This window comes from Elephas maximus, chromosome 7 (assembly GCF_024166365.1).
Source record: "Elephas maximus indicus isolate mEleMax1 chromosome 7, mEleMax1 primary haplotype, whole genome shotgun sequence".
NCBI classification, from domain to species: domain Eukaryota; kingdom Metazoa; phylum Chordata; class Mammalia; order Proboscidea; family Elephantidae; genus Elephas; species Elephas maximus.
The window spans coordinates 53,268,922-53,290,523 of NC_064825.1; the positions used below are offsets into that span (position 1 = coordinate 53,268,922).

Consider the following 21,602-nt stretch of genomic DNA (forward strand, 5'->3'; position numbering starts at 1 on the left):
TTTTTTTCTGCTTTTTCACACTCTGGAACTGTTAGTTTTACTTTTAAGACAAAATTATCCTTCTTCTTTAAATAAAACACATTTCATATAATGTCTAGCTTATATAGAAAGGCTTTGTTTTTATGATTGAGTTAAACAAAGATTTTCAATATAGGTACTAAAAATCTAAATCAGACAGACATAACACACAGCTTTTCTTGGATGAGGAAAGAACTGAGGTTCTAAGACAGCCTTACAAAGAAAACAGCAATTCTCAGCCATAGCCTCCAACCTGATACAAGACAGAAACTTAGACAAAACGTTGTAGACCAGAAGCAAGCTCTCAGAACAAAAAGAGACAGAAAGACCACATAAACTCAACAAACAGTACCACACAAAAGAAGGATATGTGGATTCTAGTTTCTTAATGTGTATGTATTGTAATTTTTGGTAAGATTGACTCAATTCAATGGAAAAAACAGGTTCTAGATAAAACTTATTAACTTGCCAGAGCCTCAGATGGAGGAATTTCAAACCTTTTGACAAAACCTGATCATCAAGCAAAGTTCCTCAAAGAGGAAAAGACAGCACAAATGAAAGCTCATTTTCCCAAAGTAGTCACTGAAATTTCAAATTATTTCTAGTATACTCAGTTTATAGTGTTTTTAAACATGAATCCCAAACCAGTGTCTTAGTAGCAAGGGGGGAAATCCAGGTTCATTTATCAAAGATGTTAAGCTCTAAGGTTCGAGCTTTTTTGGTTTCTTTCTTTTTGAACTTAATTCATACTGATAGCTAGAGACCTAGTCTCTTATTTTAGACCTTAAATATACTAGTTTCTCTGATTGGAAAGTAAAGTATCTGCTTATGATTTTAATCTTATCATTGTGATTTTTTATTGAGAAGCTGTATCATAAAGCAGGTATGGAACTACCACATCTCCCTGAGAATTTGTCAAAACAGAGCACAATTTTCCAGGTTTTCTCTGGGCCATAAAAAGTAACCTAATGAGGAACACCGCAGGGTTTGAACAGTGTTTCGCTTAGACCAATGTGTACCTTCGTTGCATGAGAATTTTCTTATGGGTGGCTGGCAGCCTAGTGCTCTACCCTGTCTCTCGACCACCTTATCGTGTCACGGGAGTCTACAGCGTTTCTGTGACCTTAGTAAGGGTGTCACAATCTCACCCTAATCCTCTTTAACATAGAATTACAATCACAAAATGGAGGACAACCACACAATACTGTGAATCATGGCCCAGCCAAATTGATACACATGTTTTGGGGGGACATACGTCAATCTATGACACCAAGGGTGACTAGATATCACTCTTAAACCATCAAGCAAAAATCTAAGTAACATTCTCCTTAATCAAAAACAATCATTTTTTCAAACAAATATGTTGAACAAAACAGGAAAATGTAAGAAAAAGAACAAAAATATAAGCAAAGGCTCATTTTCCGAGACCACTTCACCCCATGGGCATTGCAATAAGGGAGTTGGAGTGCAAATGCTTGGCTCCAGAAGATAGGACCTTTCCTTTTGCTGGCTTCTGCTCTGCAGTCCAGGTCTCCTCGAGGTTGACTGGATTCGTGGTTTTAGAATCCCTGTGGCAACTAACTCTTATAGGGCGAAAACACCACAAAGTTTAGTAAAGCAAAAAGAAAAGTTTTATTTGGCATATATTCAAAGTAGCAAAAGTGGAAAGCGGGCAAGCATGCTGCCAGGGCCATCTCTTTTCAAGTCTCCGTTCCTAGTTCTTAAGAGTGCATCTTATTGGGCGCATTTTGGGATCTCTTGAACGCTCTCCATTCTCTAGATACACACACTTAACTTACAGAACTTAATCTGGTGCACCAATTTAACAGGTTACCTGAACCTTTTATGCCCTCACGGTCAATTCTTCCCACTTCTTGGGACTCTTTTAAGGCCTCACCTAGGAATACCGTGTTACTTCGCAAATAACCTCAGATTCTTAATGCCTTCAATGATCAATTTCTCCAGCTTCTTGGGACTCTTCTAAGGCCTTACCTAGGCCCTTAGCAAACAATCCAGGTGTGTTTCATGTCTCTCACAGAGCCATTGTTTGGGTCCCACAGGGGACTGGCTTTCAGAGCTGCCTCAAGGTCCCTAGGTGAAAATTTCCTCGTGGCACCAGTCACTGGGGCTGTTCTGTTTTCCGATCCACCTCAGGAACCAAGCAGATGGCTCCTGGCTGGCTCACCAGAAATGTTACTGGGTAGAAATCCCAGGTTCTTACTCGGCATGACTCATATTGGCCTATGAAAGAGAGACAGAGGTGGGAGAACAAGAAAGGCACCTTTATTTCATTGTACAAGGAAATGAAGAGGTTGCAGCTGTTGCTGCTAGTACTGCTCCCCAAGGGTGGGTAGGCAGGTTGCTTTTAAAGGGGTTTACAAGTAGGTAGTTCATACAAGTTACATCTGCAACAGTCTTAATCATACTACACAGGCGCAATGGGGTTTATGCATAACCTCCAAGCAAAAGCAGGATTCAAATGCAAAGCTGAAGGCAGGAGGTATTGGGGAGTGGGGGGCGAAGCCCAGCAGAGGAAATGATTTTGCAATACAACACTGCAGGGGAAGAAGCCAGGTAAAGAATACAGCACTGTGTGGGTTCTGTCTCATACAAGCACAGTTCTTTGTAAGATAAAGTGACTCTGGCTGCTGTGGGAGCCAGTTTGCAAGACAGGAAGCAGAAGCTTGTGAGAGCAAGATAGAGGGAACTTCTTGTAGAGTCTCAAGCTCTGGGTCTCTTTGAGTGCAGAGTAGAGCTAAGTTGCTCTGGAGGGATGATATCATCGGTAAATTAACAAGGGCTGTAGCATATTTTGGGCTATAGCATATTTCTCTTATCACAACACAACTTTTTTTGCTAGGAACCTGGGACCCTTGTTGTAGGGTAAAAACAAAACATCATACAGTTTAGTCAAGCAAAAAGAAAGTTTTATTCAGTATATATTCAAAAAGGCAAAAGTGGGAAGCAGACAAGCATGCTGCCAGAGCTAATGTCTGCCTGAGTCCAAGGGACATTACAGAGTCATCCATATGTGTTAACACTACAAAATGGGAACAACCATTGAAAGCATCACCTTTTCACAGGTTGGCTAGAAACTGTGATCATATGTTTTGAATTGCCTTTCTTAACAATCATTGGTACAGGTTTCTATAACGACAATCAGGAGGGTCTTTATTGGTCCAACAAATTTTCTATTCACTAAATGTTAATAGAAAAAGAGAAGAGTGGAAAGTCTTTTGTGTTCTGGCTTATGTGAAAGATTCCCTAAAAGATATTTTCCAAGATTATCGTAGCTATTGTCTTTATACCTCAGGGCCCAGTTGATGTGTCCTTATGAGTCCTTGTGAGCCCTGCTCCAGCTGGGTCACATTCTCTATGCTCAAAGACAGGGAAAAATGACTTCAGTATTATTTCCTACATCACCCTTCAGTCTGCTCTTAACAACCTCAGCATTCTAGCATACCGATGTTCCGTATTGTCTCCGATCAAACTCCAGTGGCATCTTCTCTGGGAAGCCTTTGCCTGACCCCTAAGGGAGAGTTAGTTATCTTGCTCCTAAGAACCTGGTATATTTCTAGACTGTCGGTCTTTCCATGTAGCTTGAGTTAATGAATTAATGACAAATTTTAAGTAATTTTCCTTCTTATTAGGGGCTCAACATCCCAACTGAGTTGATTTGGTGGGTGGACTCAGGCTGGGGCCAAACTCCATGTCTTCTGTGCAGATTTAAGATTATATGAAATATTCTCCCCTCACACGGTATTTCCCCCAGCCTTTCCTTTTTCAACTGTTCTCTATTTTCATTAGCCGTCATTTAAAGATCTGTATACTATGGATGGGAAACCCTGGTGCTGTAGCGGTTAAGTGTCACGGCTGCTAACCAAAGGGTCGGCAGTATGAATCCGCCAGGCGCTCCTTGGAAACTCTACGGGGCAGTTCTACTCTGTCCTATAGGGTCGCTATGAGTCGGAATCGACTCAATGGCAGTGGGATTGGGTTTTTTTTTTTTTTAATGCTGTGGATAAGCTGGTAGAGGGGAATGTTTCCCTGAGGACATGGTGTCTAATGCAAAGACTCACATCTACTATCTCTGCAATTCGGTATCATAATTTCAGTAATTAAGCAGCAGGAGGGTGATCCTGGAGGCCAGAGAGTGTGTCTTACTTCTCTTTGAATTCCCAGTGCCTAATGTGTTGTTGGAAACCCTGGTGGTGTAGTGGTTAAGTGCTACGGCTGCTAACCAAAGGGTCGGCAGTTCAAATCCGCCAGGCACTCCTTGGAAACGCTATGGGGCAGTTCTGCTTTGTCCCATAGGGTCGCTATGAGTCGGAATCGACTCAAGGGCACTGGGTTTGGTTTTTTGGAATATGTTGTTATTGTTAAATAATCAGTCCATTCTGACTCATAGCGACCCTCTGTACAACAGAAGGAATCCTGTGGTCCTGCACCATCCTCACAATCATTGTTATGCTTAAGCCCATTGTTTCAGTCACCGCAGACAATCCATCTCCTTGAGGGTCTTCCTCTTTTTCACTGGTCCTCTACTTTTCCAAGCATGGTGTCCTTCTCCAGGTACTGATCCCTCCTGATAACATATTATGTGAGATGGAGTCTTACCATCCTTGCTTCTAAGGAGCATTCTAGTTATACTTCTTCAAGACAGATTCGTTCGTTCTTTTGGCAGTCCATGGTATATTTAATATTCTCTAACACCACAGTTTTTTTTTTTTTTTACAGTTAAAGGCCTCAATTAGTCTTCCGTCTTCCTTATCCATTCTCCAGCTTTCACATGCATATGAGGCAATTGAAAACACCAAGGTTTGGGTAAGGCACACCTTAGTCTTCAAGGTGACATCGTTGCTTCTCAACACTTTAAAGAGGTCTTTGCACCAGATTTGCCTAATGCAATGCATCTTTCGGTTTCTTGACTATTGCTTCCATGGGTGTTGATTGTGTATTCAAGTAAAATGAAATCCTTGACAACTTCAATCTTTTCTCCGTTGAACACAATGTTGCTTTTTGGTCCATTTGTGAGCATTTTTGTTGTCTTTGTGTTGAGGTGTAATCCATACCGAAGGCTATAGTCTTTGATCTTCCACAGTAAGCGCTTCAAGTCCTCTTCACTTTCAGGAAGCAAGTTTGTGTCATCTGCATAACGCAAGTTGTTAATGAGTCTTCCTTCAATCCCGATGCCCTGTTCTTCTTCATATAGTCTGACTTTGCGGATTATTTGCTAAGCATACAGATTGAATAGGTATGATAAAAGAGTACAACCCTGATGTACACCTTTCCTTTAAACCATGCGGTATCGCCTTGTCCTGTTCAAACAACTGCCTCTTGATCTACTTACAGGTTCCTCATGAGTACAATTAAGTGTTCTGGAATTCCCATTCTCTGCAATATTATCCATAATTTTTATGATCCATACAGTTGAATGGCTTAGCATAGCCAATAAAACACAGGTAAACATCTTCCTGGTATTCTCTGTTTTCAGCCAGGATCCATCTGACGTCAGCAATGATATCCCTGGTTCCACGCCTCTTCTGAATCTGGCCTGAATTTCTGGCAGTTCCCTGCTGATGTAGGGCTGCAGCTGCTTTTGAATGATCTACAGCAAAATTTTACTCGCATGTGATATGAATGATATTGTTTGATAATTTTCACGTTCGGTTGGATCACGTTTCTTGGGAATAGGCATAAATATGGATCTCTTCCAGTCGGTTGGCCTGGTAGCTGTTTTTCAAATTTCTTGGCATAGATGAGTGAGCACTTCCAGCACTGCATCCATTTGTTGAAACATCTTGGTTGGTATTCTGTCAGTTCCTGGAGCCTGGTTTTTTTTACCAATGCCTTCAGTGCAGCTTGGACTTCTTCCTTCAGTACGATAGGTTCCTGATCATATGTTACCTACTGAAATGGCTGAACATTGACCAATTCTTTTTGGTATAGTGACTCTGTGTATTCCTTCCATCTTCTTTTGATGCTTCCTGTGTCATTTAATATTTTCCCCATAGAATCCTTCACTATTGCAACTTGAGGCTTGAACTTCTTCTTCAGTTCTTTCGGCTTGAGAAATGTCAAGTGTGTTCTTTTTCATTTTGGTTTTCTATCTCCAGTTCTTTGCACACATCATTTTAATACTTTGTCTTCTCGAGCTGCCCTTTGAAATCTTCTGTTTAGCTCTTTTACTTCATCATTTCTTCCTTTTGCTGTAGGTGCTCAACGTTCAAGAGCAAGTTTCAGAGTCTCTTCTGACATCCAGTTAGGTCTCTTCTTTCTCTCCTGTCTTTTTAACGACTTCTTGCTTTCTTTATGTATGATATCCTTGATGTCATTCCACAATTCATCTGGTGTTTGGTCATTAGCGTTCAATGTGTCAAATCTATTCTTAAGATGGTCTCTAAGTTAAGGTCATACTTTGGCTCTCGTGGACTTGTTCTAATTTTCTTCAGTTTCAACTTGAATTTGCATATGAGTAATTGAGGGTCTGTTCCACAGTCAACCCCTGGGCTTGTTCTGATTGATAATAGTGAGCTTTTCCGTAGTCTCTTTCCATGCATGTAGTTGATTTGATTCCTGTGTATTCCATCTAGCGAGATTCATGTATATATATATATTTTTTATATAGTCATGGTTTATGTTGGTGAAAAAAGATATTTGCAATAAAGAAGTCATTGGTCTTGCAAAATTCAATCATGCAATCTCTGGCTGCAGCTACTTTTGAATGACCTTCAGCAAAATTTTACTTGTGTGCAATATTAAGGATATTGTTTGATAATTTCCACATTCAGTTGGATTACCTTTCTTGGGAACAGGCATAAATATGGATCTTGTCCAGTTGGTTGGCCATGTGGCTGTCTTCCAAATTTCTTAGCATAGATGAGTGAACACTTCCAGCGATGTATCTGTTTGTTGAAACATCTTGATCGGTACTCCATCAATTCCTGGAAGCTTGTTTTTCACTTGGACTTCTTCAGTGCCATCAGTTCTTGATCATATGCTACCTCCGACATGATTGAACACCAACCAGCTCTTTTTGGTACAATGACTGTGTGTAGTCCTTTTATCTTCTTTTGATGCTTCCTGAGTCGTTCGGTATTTTGCCCATAAAATGATACTGAGCTTTTCCATCTGTCCTTCCATAGATGTATCCAGTTTGATTCCTGTGTATTCCATCTGGCAAGTTTCACATGTATACTTGCCATTTATGTTGGTGAAAAAGGTATTTGTAATGAAGTCGTTGGTTTTGCAAAATTCTGTCATGCGACCTGCAGCATCATTTCTATCATCAAGGCCTTATTTTCCAACTACCGACCCTTCTTTGTTTCCAGCTTTTGCATTCCAGTCACCAGTAATTATCAGTGTACTCTGATTGCATGTTCCATCAATATCAGACTGCAGAAGGTAGTAAAAATCTTCCGTTTCTTCATCTTTGGCCTTAGTGGTTGGTGCATAAATTTGAATAAAATTCATATTAACTGATCTTCTTTGTAGCCATATGGATATTATCCTATCACTGACAGCGTTGTACTTCAGGATAAATCTTGAAATGTTCTATATGACGATGAATGCAATGCCATTCCTTTTCATGTTGTCATTCCTGGCATAGTAGACCATATGCTTGTCTGATTCAAAATGGGCAATACTAGTGCATTTCAACTTACTAATGCCTAGGATATTGATGTTCATGTGTTCCCTTTCATTTTTTACTATTTCAGATTTTCCTTGATTCATACTGTGTACATTCCAGGTTCCAATTATTAATGAATGTTTGTACCTGTTTACTCTCGTTTTGAGTTGTGCCCCGTCAGCAAATGAAGATCTCAAAAGCTTGACTCCACCCTTGTCATTAAGCTCCACTCTACTTTGAGAAGGCAGCGAATACCCTACTGGTATTTGAATACTGGTAGCATAGCTTCCAGCATCATAGCAACAGGCAAGCCCCCACGGTATGACAACCTGACAGACGTGTGGGGCAGTACCTAATATAGTGTTTAACAAAGAGCTGCTTGATAAGTGATAAATGAGTGTTGAAATGGTACCATGTGATCACCGGACTGGGGGTCAGATGCTTTTAAGTTATTTCAGTCAGGTGGTGTCATGGATTGAATTATGTTCCCCCCAAAATGTGTATATCAACTTGGTTAAGCCATGATTCCCAGTATTGTGTGGTTGTCCTTCATTTTGTGATTGTAATTTTATGCTGAGAAGGTTAGGGTGGGATTGTAACACCACCCTCACTCAGTTCACCTCCCTGATCCAAGGTAAAGGGAGTTTCCCTGGGGTGTAGTCTGCACCACCTTTATCTCTCAAGAGGTAAAAGGAAAGGGAAGTAAGCAGAGAGTTGGGGAACCCATACCACCCAGAAAGCAGCACTAGGAACAGAGTCCTTTGGACCCTGGGGTCCCTGTGCCTGAGAAGCTCCTTGACCAAGGGAAGATTGGGGACAAGGACCTTCCTCCAGAGCCAACAAAGAGAGGAAGCCTTCCCCTGGAATTGACACCATGAATTTGGACTTGTAACCTACTAGACTGTGAGAGAATAAATTTATCTTGTTAAAGCCATCCACTTGTGGTATTTCTGTTATAGCTGTACTAGATGACTAAAACAGGATATAGAAATAAAAGGGACAGCAAACAGGCTGTTTAGCAGATGGTCAAGGTCCCTCTGTGATGTAAATGGTTAAGCAGTTGATTACTAACTAAAAGTCTAGAAGTTCAAACCCACACAGAGACACCTTGAAGAAAGGCCTGGTGATCTGATTCCTAAAGGCCCCAGTCTTGAAAACCCTATGGAGCGCAGTTCTTCTCTGCAACACATAGGATTGTCGTTGGAATTGACTCGATGGCAACTCAGAGTCCGAAGTTCTGCAGAAGACCAAGCATTAGGCACAGGGAGTCAGAAAAGCTGGAAGCACCTGCATCAGATCCCTTCGTTATTGAGGTCATCGCCTCCTTCGTGGGGACTAGCTGTAGGAATTCACCATTTTCTTCTGGAAAGAGACTTCTTGTGTGATCAAAGTTTGAAGAAAAGAGTGCTGAGAAGAGGAAGAAGAGAGAAATGGGTCACAAGAAAGAGTAGGTGAGAGCCACCTGAGGAGAGATGGTTGAAGATTTCTCTATTTCCTCCTGCAAATGATCAGGTTTCTTATGTGTCAACAGAAGCATATTCTCTTGCTCTTTTTGCTCCTCCCAGCACAGTGTACCAGGGGCTCAATATTCCTTCCCTAGTGACTTTTTAACTTTGTTTCCAAGCCTTTGGCTACTTTTTGTCAGGGGGCTGGATATTGAAGAAGTTAAGCAAAGCCAGGAAGTTCTGTCTCATCCTGCTTGGGGAACGGTACAAATCCAGTTAGGACTTCTGTGTTTGCCCTTAATGGGCAGAAAGAACTAGATGGAACCCTCCCCCCTTTTCCTTAGTTGATCTTCGAGAGTAAGAGTTCCTAGTTCTAGAGAGCCCTGTTGCACGGGCTTATCCTAATATCCCAGTCATAGCCTTGCCACAGGACACGCCATAGAAAGTTAGTGTGGCTTCCATTCTCATTCTGCCACTACTCTGCTGGCCACCTAGGGTAAAAAATTCCATTTTATGGCCTCAGTTTCCTTCTCCAGGTGTGAAATGAGCAGTGGCCCCTGATGCCCTCCAAAGCCACTCCAACTCTGCCATTTGAAATCTATGCATAGAATGAGTGACCCCAACACCCCTTACTCTCATTCTGTGCCAAGAGCTTTTGCAAGATTGGTAAAAAGAACCCTTTGACTTCCTGGTTCTTTATAAGCCAAGCTATGTGAGATGCTGTACGTCTTTCCCTTGGGCTTTCTTTACTTGGGTTACCCTCTTTTTTGCTTCCATTGTCTTCTACCTGTTGTTCAGACTGTTATCTCTTGCTGCTGTCTCTCCTTAACCGTATCTTACTTTGAGTCTTTCTAATTCATTCATGTGCCCATTCTCTTAATACTTTTTGTTGGCAAGGAATGTGTTTGTTCATCTCTGAATTAGCATCTTCTTGCAACAAGTTCTTTTAGTTATTCATTTATTCATTCAACAAATGTTTATTGAAGCCCGACTGTTGTGCTAGGGATTCTGCTGTTGGCTAGAAGCTAGGATTCAGCCATGAACAAGACAGCCATGGTTCCTGTCACTGTGCACTATGGAGTTTAGTCAGAAAGACAGACGGTAAGCAACTTACCACACAAATAATTACAATTATGAAAAGTGTTATAAATGAGAAATATAGAGTGCTTTGGAGAATATGTAATGTATAATATGGGCCTAAACTAGTTTCTTCTTTGAAGGGAAGAAAATGTATTTAAGCTGAGATGAGCGGCATGAGTCAGAGTTTACAGGCTAAGAAAGAAAGAAGAGCCTTACATGTAGAAGTAACTGTTAAGTGGTTTTCAAGCTGTGCTACGTATTAGCATCAGCAAATACAAGAGAAGAGGTGAATCAACTGGAGAGATGAATCATACATTACTAGTAGGAGTGTAAAGTGATACACCTACTTTGGAAAACAGCTTGGCAGTTACTTAAGAAGTTGAACATACCCCTGTCATATAACCCAACAATTCTGCTCATAGGTATTAACTCAAGAAGAATCAAAATGTATGCCCATGCAAAGACTTGTATACTAATGCTCACAGCAGCTTTATTTGTAAGAGCCTAGAACTGGTGAACAGATCAGCAAATTGTGCTATATTCATTCAGTGGAATACTACTTTGCAATAAAATGGAACACACTACTGATTCATGCAACAGCATAGCTGAATCTCAAAAACATGCCAAGCAAAAAAAGCCAGATAAAAAAGAGTACATACTGATGATTCCATTTATCTGAAGTTCTAAAACAGGCAAAACTAATTTTAGTGACAGAAATCAGATCAATAGTTGTGTGGGGAGGGGGATGAAAGTTGGCAGGGAACGGGCATGTAGGAACATTTTAGGGTGATGGAAATGTTTCATATCGTGACTGGGGTGGTAGTTATACAGGTGAAAATGTTTTGTCAAACACATTGAACTCTACACTTAAAATGGAGGCACTTTTATCGTATGTAAACTATACCTTAAAAAATACCCATGCCCCGTTTATATGAAAGTGAAAAATAGGCAAAAGTTATCTATAGTGACAAAGTCAGAATAGTAGTTACCCCAGGGGGTGGTGGTAGTAGTACTGATTGGAAAGGGGCATGAAGGAGGGAATCTTCTGGGGTGTTGGAAATGTTCTATATGTTGGTTTTGGCAGTCATACGAATATATACACGTGTAAAAATTGATTGAGCTATATGTTTATTTATGTACTTTATTATATGTAAAATATATCTCAATTAAAAAAAAACCCATCCAAATCCATGTCTAGCCCCCCACACCCGTACTAATTTAATTGGGATGGGGTAGGACATGGGCAAAAGCAATTTAAGAGCTCCTCAGGTGATTCTAATATGCTGACAGCGTTGAGAACCACTGTTCTATGTGAGGAATCCCTGGTGGCGTAGTGGTTAAGTGCTACGGCTGCTAACCAAAAGGTCAGCAGTTTGAATTGCCAGGCACTCCTTGGCAACTCTACGGGGCAGTACTACTCTGTCCTATAGGGTCGCTATGAGTTGGCATTGACTCGACGGCAGTGGATTTTGGGTTCTATGTGGAAAGACTGAGGAGGAGAAAAACTTGGTGCATCCAAGAAGGGTCACAGGAAGCCGGAGAAGTTGCTGAAGATAAGGCCAGAAAGGTAGGCAGGTATAAGATATGGGCCTTGCAGGCCGCATAAAGAAATTCAAACTTTACCTTAAGAATAATGAGAAGTTCTTGAAGGATTACAAGTAGGAAAGTGATGAGGACAGGTATTTAGCTGGTATGCACTAGCACTGCCTATAGCCAGCATTTGTTCTGACTGATCGTTAAATATTTAGAATCTCTCACCTGGGAGTAACCTGCTGTGTGGAGAATGATTATTGAACTAGGATTGGTGATTGAGTAGATGTTGGTTGCAAGGGAGAGTGAGGTGTCAAGGCTTCTGACATGAGCAACTGGAGAAGTAGGAAGCTTAGGGGAGAGATGATGAGTTCAGATTTAGACATTATGAATTGAGGTACCTGTGAGACACTCATGTGGAGATGTCTAGTAGGAAGTTAAATCGTGTTGGTTTCTATGGAACAGACATGGACTAGAAACATAATTTTGGGAGTTTGTAATAGCTAGCAATTTCTTTAAACAGTGGTAGAAAGGGTGAGTTCACTTTAGGAGAGCGTAGTGTGAGAAGAGGGCCTAGGGCTGAACCCAGATTCTTTAAAACGCCAAAATTAAATGTCAGGAAGAGAGGAAAAACCTGCCTTGTGCTTTACGGAAGACAAAGATGCATTCATTCATTCAACAAATGTATATTGAATACCTACTATGCAGTGAACAGAAAAGTCCTGACTCTTGAAGACCTTACTTCTAGTAGAGGGAGATGGACAATAAAAAAATCAACAAATAAATATTTTATATGCCAGTTGGTAGTAAGTGCTATGAAAACATGAAAAAGACATGAACTCTGCCCTCAGATGTCCTCAAATAACTGCAGTTGTAAGCAGACTGAGGTAGGTGCCATGAGAGGTACAGTGAGAGGTGCTGATGGAACTTAGAGGTATGTCTCATTGTAGTGCTGAACATAGAGCTTTACATGTAGTCAGTGCTATGGGTTATATTTTGATGAGTGACTTCAGGTGGGTAAAGTGAGCTTGCTCAGAGTCAGAGTTTAGAATCTGAGATTATTTGTGTCATTGCTGTTTGGGCTAACTGAAACCAGTGACAGCTTTGTCCAGAGAAATGCTGTTCTGAACGCCTGCCCCATGCTGAGAAGAGTTGGGCTTCTTCTCGGATATGAGGACATGATGTGCTAACAGTGGCAAGTAGGCTGGGTTTTATCCAGCCCAGAGATCTGACCCATCTTGTCTCAGTGGCTAGGCCTACTATGTGCCTCAGCGGAGATGTTACATTCCGGTGGGGGCCTTTCCTGCCAGCTCCGGGGTCCAAACCAGTTCCCCTTCTCAGCTTCTGCATTTCTATCTAGAGGGTCCCCCCACTCCAGCCCCATCCCCATCCCCATCCCCATCCCCATCCCCATCCCCATCCCCATCCCCATCCCCATCCCCATCCCCATCCCCATCCCCATCCCCATCCCCATCCCCATCCCCATCCCCATCCCCATCCCCATCCCCATCCCCATCCCCATCCCCATCCCCATCCCCATCCCCATCCCCATCCCCATCCCCATCCCCATCCCCATCCCCATCCCCATCCCCATCCCCATCCCCATCCCCATCCCCATCCCCATCCCCATCCCCATCCCCATCCCCATCCCCATCCCCATCCCCATCCCCATCCCCATCCCCATCCCCATCCCCATCCCCATATTAGGTCCCAAGCTATTTTATGTCTCGAACTTCATGGTTCTTGGCCAAATCAGAAAGTCTTCCCAGGGCTAATGCTCTCAGTCTACAGTCTTTCAAGCCCTTTCCAAGAGCTCTAATCCCATCGAGGGTTGCTGCAGAGTTACCAGTCCTGTCTGGGGGACAGGGGGTGAAGTGGGATAAATTATTCTCACTAATGAGGCCCTTGCTGATAAAACTTGTAGTTTCCAGATTCCTCTCAGGTCCCAGCCAAGCAGTGAGGAGTAGTCTGGCTTGTGCTCTTCTCTACCCCTATCTGTATCTTCTTCTTTGACTGCTGTTTCCCTGACTTCTTTTCCTTTGTGCTGTGTCTCCCATCAGACAATCCATTGCCGGGCTGACTGTAGTGGCTCTGCTTTGCATGCCTACAGATTGCTCTGTTCCCTGGGGAATGAATTACTGTTTAATGATGATGAGAAACTGAAAGTGGCTGCAAGAGAAGAGCTAGGCATTTGCTACTCATATCTGATAAGCAGTAGGTAGGTGGTGAATATTGTGGATTGGTGGGTTGTACCTGAGGATTCTTTTACCCTTTGAGGAAGATACAGTTTGTTTTGATTCTGTTCATTCATGCGTTTATTCGTGTATTCATCCATTCATTCAGCCAGCATTTGCTGATTTCATACTTGACAGGGTGGATGTTAGTGGTGGTGCCATGCTGGGCCCTGGGGGATAGAGTGACTTTGAATATGGCATGTGAGCAACTCAGAACATGAGAACCAATATAACAGAGCTGTGTACAAAGTACTTTGGTGCATAGAACAGTGCACCACTGCTGCATATGCAGGAAAAAACTTTGTGGTTTTGTCTGTGCCGGTGATTATCAAAGCGTGTTCTGCAGATCATTGAGAATCATCAAGATCTTTTCAGGGGACCCAGAAGGTCCAAACTAATCTTATACTAAGCTTATAGTATTACCTGGTATGTGTATGCTAACCGGAGACTAAGATGTTACTTGTCTTTTTCACTGTGTATACATTTGCCCTGATGGTGCTTTGGTAAAACTGCTGGTGCCTTAACACTAATCAAAGCTGTGGCACCAAACTGTACTGATTATAATTGTATTCCTCAGTTCCATGCACTCTCCCTTTTTTTCCTTAAGTTTTTAATAAAGTATTAAAAGTATTAATTACATTTATCCCTGAGTACAAGTCTTTTTAGTGTTCTGAGTGATGAAATAGGAAATACACATAAAGCACTTTTGCTGCATCTAGACGTTTGATAGTTATCTCAAGGGAAAGCACTTGTGTGATGGAGTTGCAAGCTGAGCTACCTTCCTTTTTCCTGGAACGTGTTTCTACTTGAAAAAACAACTGACTGACAAACTATGGTTATTCAGACGTAGGTATTTGGGGATATTTTCTTAAAAATGAATGAAATGAGCCTGCTCCTTTAAGGAGAACAACTGCCAGTATTTGTTGCCAATGATAAAATTCACTTTTCAAGTGTAAGTTAGAATTTTGGACAGCTTGTATACTGCTACCATGAGTTTGACAGCTTTTCCAAATTAAAAACTTTTCGGAGAAAGTCAGTGGTGATATTAATAAATTTGATTATTTTGATAAAGCAGAAATGAGTGTCAACATTTGAAAGACCTGCGTAACTCATGGAACCAATAGTTTCCAAATGACCAATGTGTCATGTTAAAAATCATGCGTGGGGAAAAGATCCATTCAAAGTGCAAGGTAGACCAATGAATTTTAATATAATGGTGTAAAAAGCTCATCCATACAGCTTCAGATTTCGCATTGCAGCTAATCTTTAAGAAACCTTCCATTTGTCAAGTTTGGGTGTAGAATCAGAGAAGAATGTCCACGTTATCTGAAAAAGCTATTAAAATACGCCCCCTTTTTCCTTACTGTATGTCTATGTTTTGATCTTCAATCATAGCAACATTATCACAACAGATTGAGGAAGCAGATATAAAAATCTAGCTATCTTCTATGATGCCAGACATTAAAGAGATTTGCAAAAATGTACAACAATCCCACTCTTCTCACAATTTTTTTCAGAAAATATTATTTTTCATAAAAACATGTCATTTATATTTATGTATAAGAGGCTTATTATTATTTTAAAATGAATTAATAGCTAAATATTAACATTTATGTTTTAATTTCTCATTTGGTAATTATCAAAAAGTCCTTTGGAATCTTCAATAATTTTTAAATGTATAAAGGAGCTCTGAAACCAAAATTTTGAAAACCCCGACCTATGTATGATATTTTTCCTAGAATCCTTCCTCTCTTTCCTACTTAGAGAAATCCTACACATAATTGTGAAGTTGCTGTTTAATTTTTCATTCTCCTGAATGAACATTTACTGAGCATTCATCTAGAACTTTGCTCTTTGCTTACTGCTGGGCACTTGGTTCCAAACCCTTATGAAGATCACAATCTGATGGGGGAGGCAGACAGACAGTTACAACACAGTATGATAAATGTTACTAGTGATAGAGACATAAATGTTGGGGGAGCACAGGTCGTTGTCAGTGCTACAAAGAGCCCCCTGTCCAATCATGGAGAACATACGACTAATCAATTTGATTGGAGTATACCTCCTATACCTGATTCTTCATAGTCTGACAGGGAACAGTGGCAGAAATGAGCAGAAGAATGGGAACTGTTGACTTGCTATTCTGAGAGGAAAGAAGGAAACTACCATGTATTGAATGCCAGCTTTATGCCAGGCCCTCTGCTAGGTGTTTTAACAAATGTGATCTTATTTAATTCTCACAAAAACCTATGCAGTAGAGATTATCACCCCCATTTTGCAAACAAGAAATTGAAGGCCCAGAGAAGTTAAATAATTTGCCCAATATCAAATGGTTTGTAACTGGTAAAGCTGGGATTTTGACGTATGTGTTCTGACTCTTAAGTCCAGGGCCCTTTCATTGCAGTAATATGTTGCTAAATTGGTGGGTCTTCTAAGGTATTTCCAGATGGTTCTGGGAAACCTTGCCAGACTGGAGTGTTCAAGAGAAGATAGAAAATGTCTCAGGAAGGACAAGGAGACAGCTTAGAAAATACTTGGTTGAAGGAGTTATTTGTGAGTTTTGACTGACACGGTTTTTCTGGACAGGATTCTACAGCCATATGGGACATCAAGCTTTTGTACTCTCTGATCCGCAGTCCCTTTAATCCTTCCCTGTGCCAGATGATGCCAGCAGCAAAGGTCATCTGTCTATCTGATCGGGTTACAAACCAGAGCCTGGTGTTTGAAGCCGAAACTTCTTGGACCTGCGGGAGACTTTTGGGGACAGGCCCATGGTGCCCAGTCTGGAGGTCCCCAGCCCTTAGAACTTGATAAACTGTTTTTAAAAGACTACTAGAAGTTGTACGTTACTTAGGATGAGCCTGTATGTGGATACAGGCTAGTGAAAATATCGAATTTCTTTACTTTAGGTTAGAAATCTGTCGATTCTGTGTGATTAAGGTGTGCCACTTCGGTTTTTTAGAGCAAGGGTCAGCAAACTATGGCTCACAGGCCAAATATGGGCCACTGTCTTTTTTTAATAAGTTGGAACACAGCCACACTCATTCATTTATGTACTGTTTATATCCATTGTAGTTTTTGTGCTACAACTGCAAAGTTAAGTAATTGCAACAGATCCACAAATCCTGAAGTATTTTCTATCCAGTCCTTTACAGAAAAAGTTTGTTGACCGCTTCAGTAACCATGATTCTTTCCATCATGGCACTTAGCACATAGGGTTTTGATTGTCTCCCCACTTTTATTATTGAATTTGTTGAGAGCAAAGATGAGATCCGATTCATCTCTTTAGGCCCCATTCTGATGGTACCAAAAACCAAACCTGTTGCCACCAAGTCCATTCTGACTCATAGTGACCCTATAGGACAGAGCAGAACTGCCCCACAGAGTTTCCAAGAAGTGGTTGATGGATTCGAACTGCCAGCATTTTCGGTTAGCAGCCAAACTCTTAACCACTGCGCCACCAGGGCTCCGTTCTGATCATAAAACCAAAACCCACTGCCGTTGAGTCGATTCCGACTCATAGCGATCCTATAGGACAGAGTAGAACTGCCCCATACAGTTTCCAAGGAGTGTCTGGAGGATTTGAACTGCTGACCTATTGGTTAGCAGCTGTAGCACTTAACCATTACGCTACCAGGGTTTCCTGATCATAGGGCCTGATATAGGAAGAACACTCAGTAAGTGTTGTTTAAATGAGTGCATCATGTGCTGATCAAAAAGCTCTGATATGCCTTTGAGTAATATAAAAAACAGGTCAAGGAAGGAAACAGTTATGTTAGTTATGCTAATCTTAGTGTTAGGTGCATTGTCTGTGAACTAACCATTGAAGTAGTCATTATTCATTATATTTTTTTTTTTTGGAGGAAGTAGATAATTTTTTCAGCAATGGTGTCCTTGAATGAAACAATCATGCCAGGAGCTCTTGTTGGTGAGGAAGTTGAAAAACAGTGCCTTAATCTTTTGCTACACTCTACTCTCTCCCTCATACTTACTCTCTCTCACTCCCTCTCCAACTTGGCAGAATGAAATGTAGAGCAATATAAACATGGAGTTATTTGTTTTATATGCACGTTTGTCTTCATTTTTTGTTTTTTCTCTTATAAAGCCATTTATTCAGGGTATTTCTTACCAATATTACCATCTGTGGCTTCCAGAAGATGGAACCAAACCAGAGCTATCTGGTCACAGCGTAAAGGCAATCTAGGTGAAGAGCCTGTTTGGGAGTCAACAGACCAGGGGTCTTGGCTGTGACTCTTCATCTGCCTTTGTTTGACTTTGGACATATCATTTCACATCTGTGAACTTCAGTATTCAACAGATTTTTATTGAGTCATACCTAGAATACTTTAAAATTCACTGTTTGTACCCCTACCTTATCTTGAAAAGTATTTGAGCAACAGTCAGGCTATGTGTTTTCTAGGTTTGTAAGAGAAAATTCAGTGTCATGGAAAGAGCTGGGGTGGCCTATGCTCTTGTGACGGTTTTGTTGCTGTGTGGCTGTGTGATGATAGGCGGAAGAAGCTGCACTTCAGACTTCCCGAACTGTTATATCAGATGAGCTCAGGACCTCTAGACATCTAATAGACGTTTGCTGGACATAACTGCCTGTGGGGTTGCCCCAGTAAGCCTGTGGCTGGCATTGTATATATCAGCAGAGAGAAAGTGAACAAAAGGATAACTACCCATTATTCTGGCACTGGAACTAACTGCCTCTCTTCCTGTTTCCAGAAAGACTATTATTTTACATTACCACTAGCTATATGGGAGTACTTATTTTCACTACCTTTGACTTTATGGAGTTGCTAAATCTTTGTTTATTTGATTGATTAACAATGATATTTCATTTGAATATGTATTTTTTTGTTAGTAATGCGGTAAACTTTTTTCCTGTGTTCATTGGCCATTTGTATTTTCTCTCATTTTTATTTTTTTTCTTGTGAATTATCTGTGTTCTTTGTCCAGATTCTAGCATATTCCTAGCCCTATGCTTGATTTCCCTGCCAGGGAACTATCAGGATGATAAAGCACTGTCCCTTACTGGGAGAGCTCAGCACATTCTTAGGGAGGCAGTTAAACGTTAGATGAAACACTTCCGTCACTGTACAAGGAACCCATTCAGGGCCTCCATGAGGAGTCAGATGCTAGAAGCTAAGGACTCAGAGACTGGTGGGTGATGGAGGCTGGGTGGCTGCCCTGAGTAATGTTGTCTCTTGCTTTTCCTGTACAGAGTTTTGCCGGATTGACAAGCCCCTCTGCGACAGTGAGGATGAGAAGCTCAGCTTTGAGGCTGTCCGTAGCATCCACAAACTGATGGACGATGATGCCAATGGTGATGTGGATGTGGAGGAAAGTGATGAGGTGAGCTCTCTCACCCTGCCTGGCGTTCTTCTCTTCCTGGGTGAAACAGTCCCTGAAAGCTGCCTAGATGCACTCACTGTTCCCTGTGGAGAGATGCCCTGTGATGCTGGCTTGTTTTCTAGGAGCTCCTCCTCGTCAGGGGAGGTGGCTCTCAGCAGAGTAGCCCTCGAGGAGCTAGCTTGTCAGAGTGAAGGCCTTATGCCTGTATCTGTGCTTGGACTGGCTCCCACCTACTGCCTAGTAGCATGACGCTGACTGAGTGTGCTGCTTGGGTGGGAGAGGGAACTTCGAGGTTTCCCTGGATCCTTACTGTAATCCTGCTTGGATGGAGGTGATTGATTAGTACTTACTTTGTGCTTGGCATGTGGGAGAGAAGCAAGGCAGTCAGATCCTGACCCCTGGAAGCTTATGCTCTATTTGGAGGAAGAAACAAATGTTTTTATGAAGATCATTCTTGATTCCAGGTTCCAGGTGCTAGGAGCCAGTTGAGTGGTTCAGGTAGTAAGAGCTAGAGGGATCTCTAGGATGCAGAAAGCTCTGTTATTGTTTCATCTTTTGGCATTACTATAGCTCCAACTCCACAGAGCCCAGAGTACATGGTCATCATGTATGAGAAGATCTAAGAGTTTGGATTGAGCCAGCAGTTTGGTCAAGCTGCCATGTTATGCCAACCCTTCAGTAGTGATACGGTGTTTAAGATGAGGGAGGAGGAAAGTCTGGTTTCTCTTCCCTGTTTGTTAGCCCACCTTTGAGTTTTGAATTCAATTTTGGATCTCATATTGTCAGATGGTTTTGGAACAGTGAGAGCCTAATCAGAAAAGAGTGACTTGAATGATGAAGAGTATGGAAGCTATGAAAGGGAGAAAATTGGATACAATTCAGTAAACATTTATTCATGTCTGTAATATATGTGCAAGGCACTGGGGATGTGGCAGTCAATAAGACAGACACAGTCGGTTCTCATATAATTTACAGTCTAGTGAAGAAACTTTAGTCTGGAAAAGAAGAGATTCAGGTAGTATAATGTCTGTCTTCGAATATGTAAAAGTGGAGGAGTCAAACAAATAAAGATGATAATAACAGTGGAAACCATAGTACTATCATTTATTTAACTCACTCTGTGCCAGATTCAGTGTTATTAATCTCTTTGTATAGTTATCTTTTGACTTTCTTGACAGCCTTATGAAGTTGGTATTATTACCAAGGATTGGAGGGGCCTTGGAAAGTTTAGGCATTTTGTTCAAGGTCACACTGGATTTAAGCTCAGATCTGATTTCCAAGCCCATGCTCTCAAGCACTCCTGTATTGTTTCCCTTATTCTAAGGGCAAACCAGGACCAATGTGGGGAAAGAAAAGAATAGATATTGTCTTAGTTATCTAGTGCTGCTGTAACAGAAATACCACAAGTGGATGGCTTTAACAAACAGAAGTTTATTCTTTCACAGTTTAGGAGGCTTGAAGTCCAAATTCAGGGGGCCAGCTTTAGGGAAAGGCTTTCTCTCTCTGTCAGTTCTGGGGGAAGGTCCTTATCATCAATCTTCCTCTGATCTAGGAGCTTCTCAGTGCAGGGACCCCAGGTCCAAAGGACTCACGCTCCTGGCCCTTCTTGCTTGTTGGTAATGAGGTCCCCCTGTCTCTCTGCTCGCTTCTCTTTTACATCTCAAAAGAGATTGACTCAAGATACAACCTAATCCTGTAGATGTGTAGATTGAGCCCTGCCTTATTAACATAACTGTCTCTAATCCTGCTGATTAACATCATACAGGTAGGATTTAAAACACATAGAAAAATCACATCAGATGACAAATTGGTAGACAATTACACCATACTAGAAATCATGGCCTAGCCAACTTGACACACATTTTTGGGGGACACAATTCAATCCATAACAGGCATACTCTTCTAGAATAAAGAATTACCTATCAGAGCTATCTCATCATAGAAGAGTCTACTTTGGTAGATAACGGACTTTGTCACTGAAGATGGACGAATAGAATACAAAACTCCACTGACTGGTCAACAGAAGGGATTTATATTAAGTTGAACTGGATAATATCCAAGGAATTCAAAGTAGGAGGAAAACAGATTTCCTGGAGGAAAGGTAGGATGTGGATAGAGTGGAAGGGGTGGGCATCCTGAGTGGACAAAGATGTGGACATAGTAAGAAGCCTGGTGGGTTGGTTTGGTTAGGCAGACTGTGATAGAAAACCGCGGGACAAAAAGCTGGAGAGGAAATTGAGGCCCAGGCAACCAGGCTGAGATATGTATGCTTGTTGAGCAAGACAATTATAGCTTCTTAAGGAAGGA

The 21,602-nt window shown here is 41.4% G+C and overlaps 1 protein-coding gene across 2 annotated transcripts in view; it reads left to right on the plus strand.

Annotated features, from left to right (window-relative positions):
- STIM1 (stromal interaction molecule 1) overlaps positions 1 to 21,602 on the plus strand; it is a 211,618-nt gene that overhangs the window by 92,534 nt on the left and 97,482 nt on the right. For both annotated transcript variants that reach the window (XM_049890011.1, XM_049890012.1), the window contains exon 2: positions 19,165 to 19,295. In XM_049890011.1, coding sequence (XP_049745968.1) covers positions 19,165 to 19,295 — 131 coding nt within the window. The remainder of the gene's footprint in view (positions 1 to 19,164; positions 19,296 to 21,602) is intronic.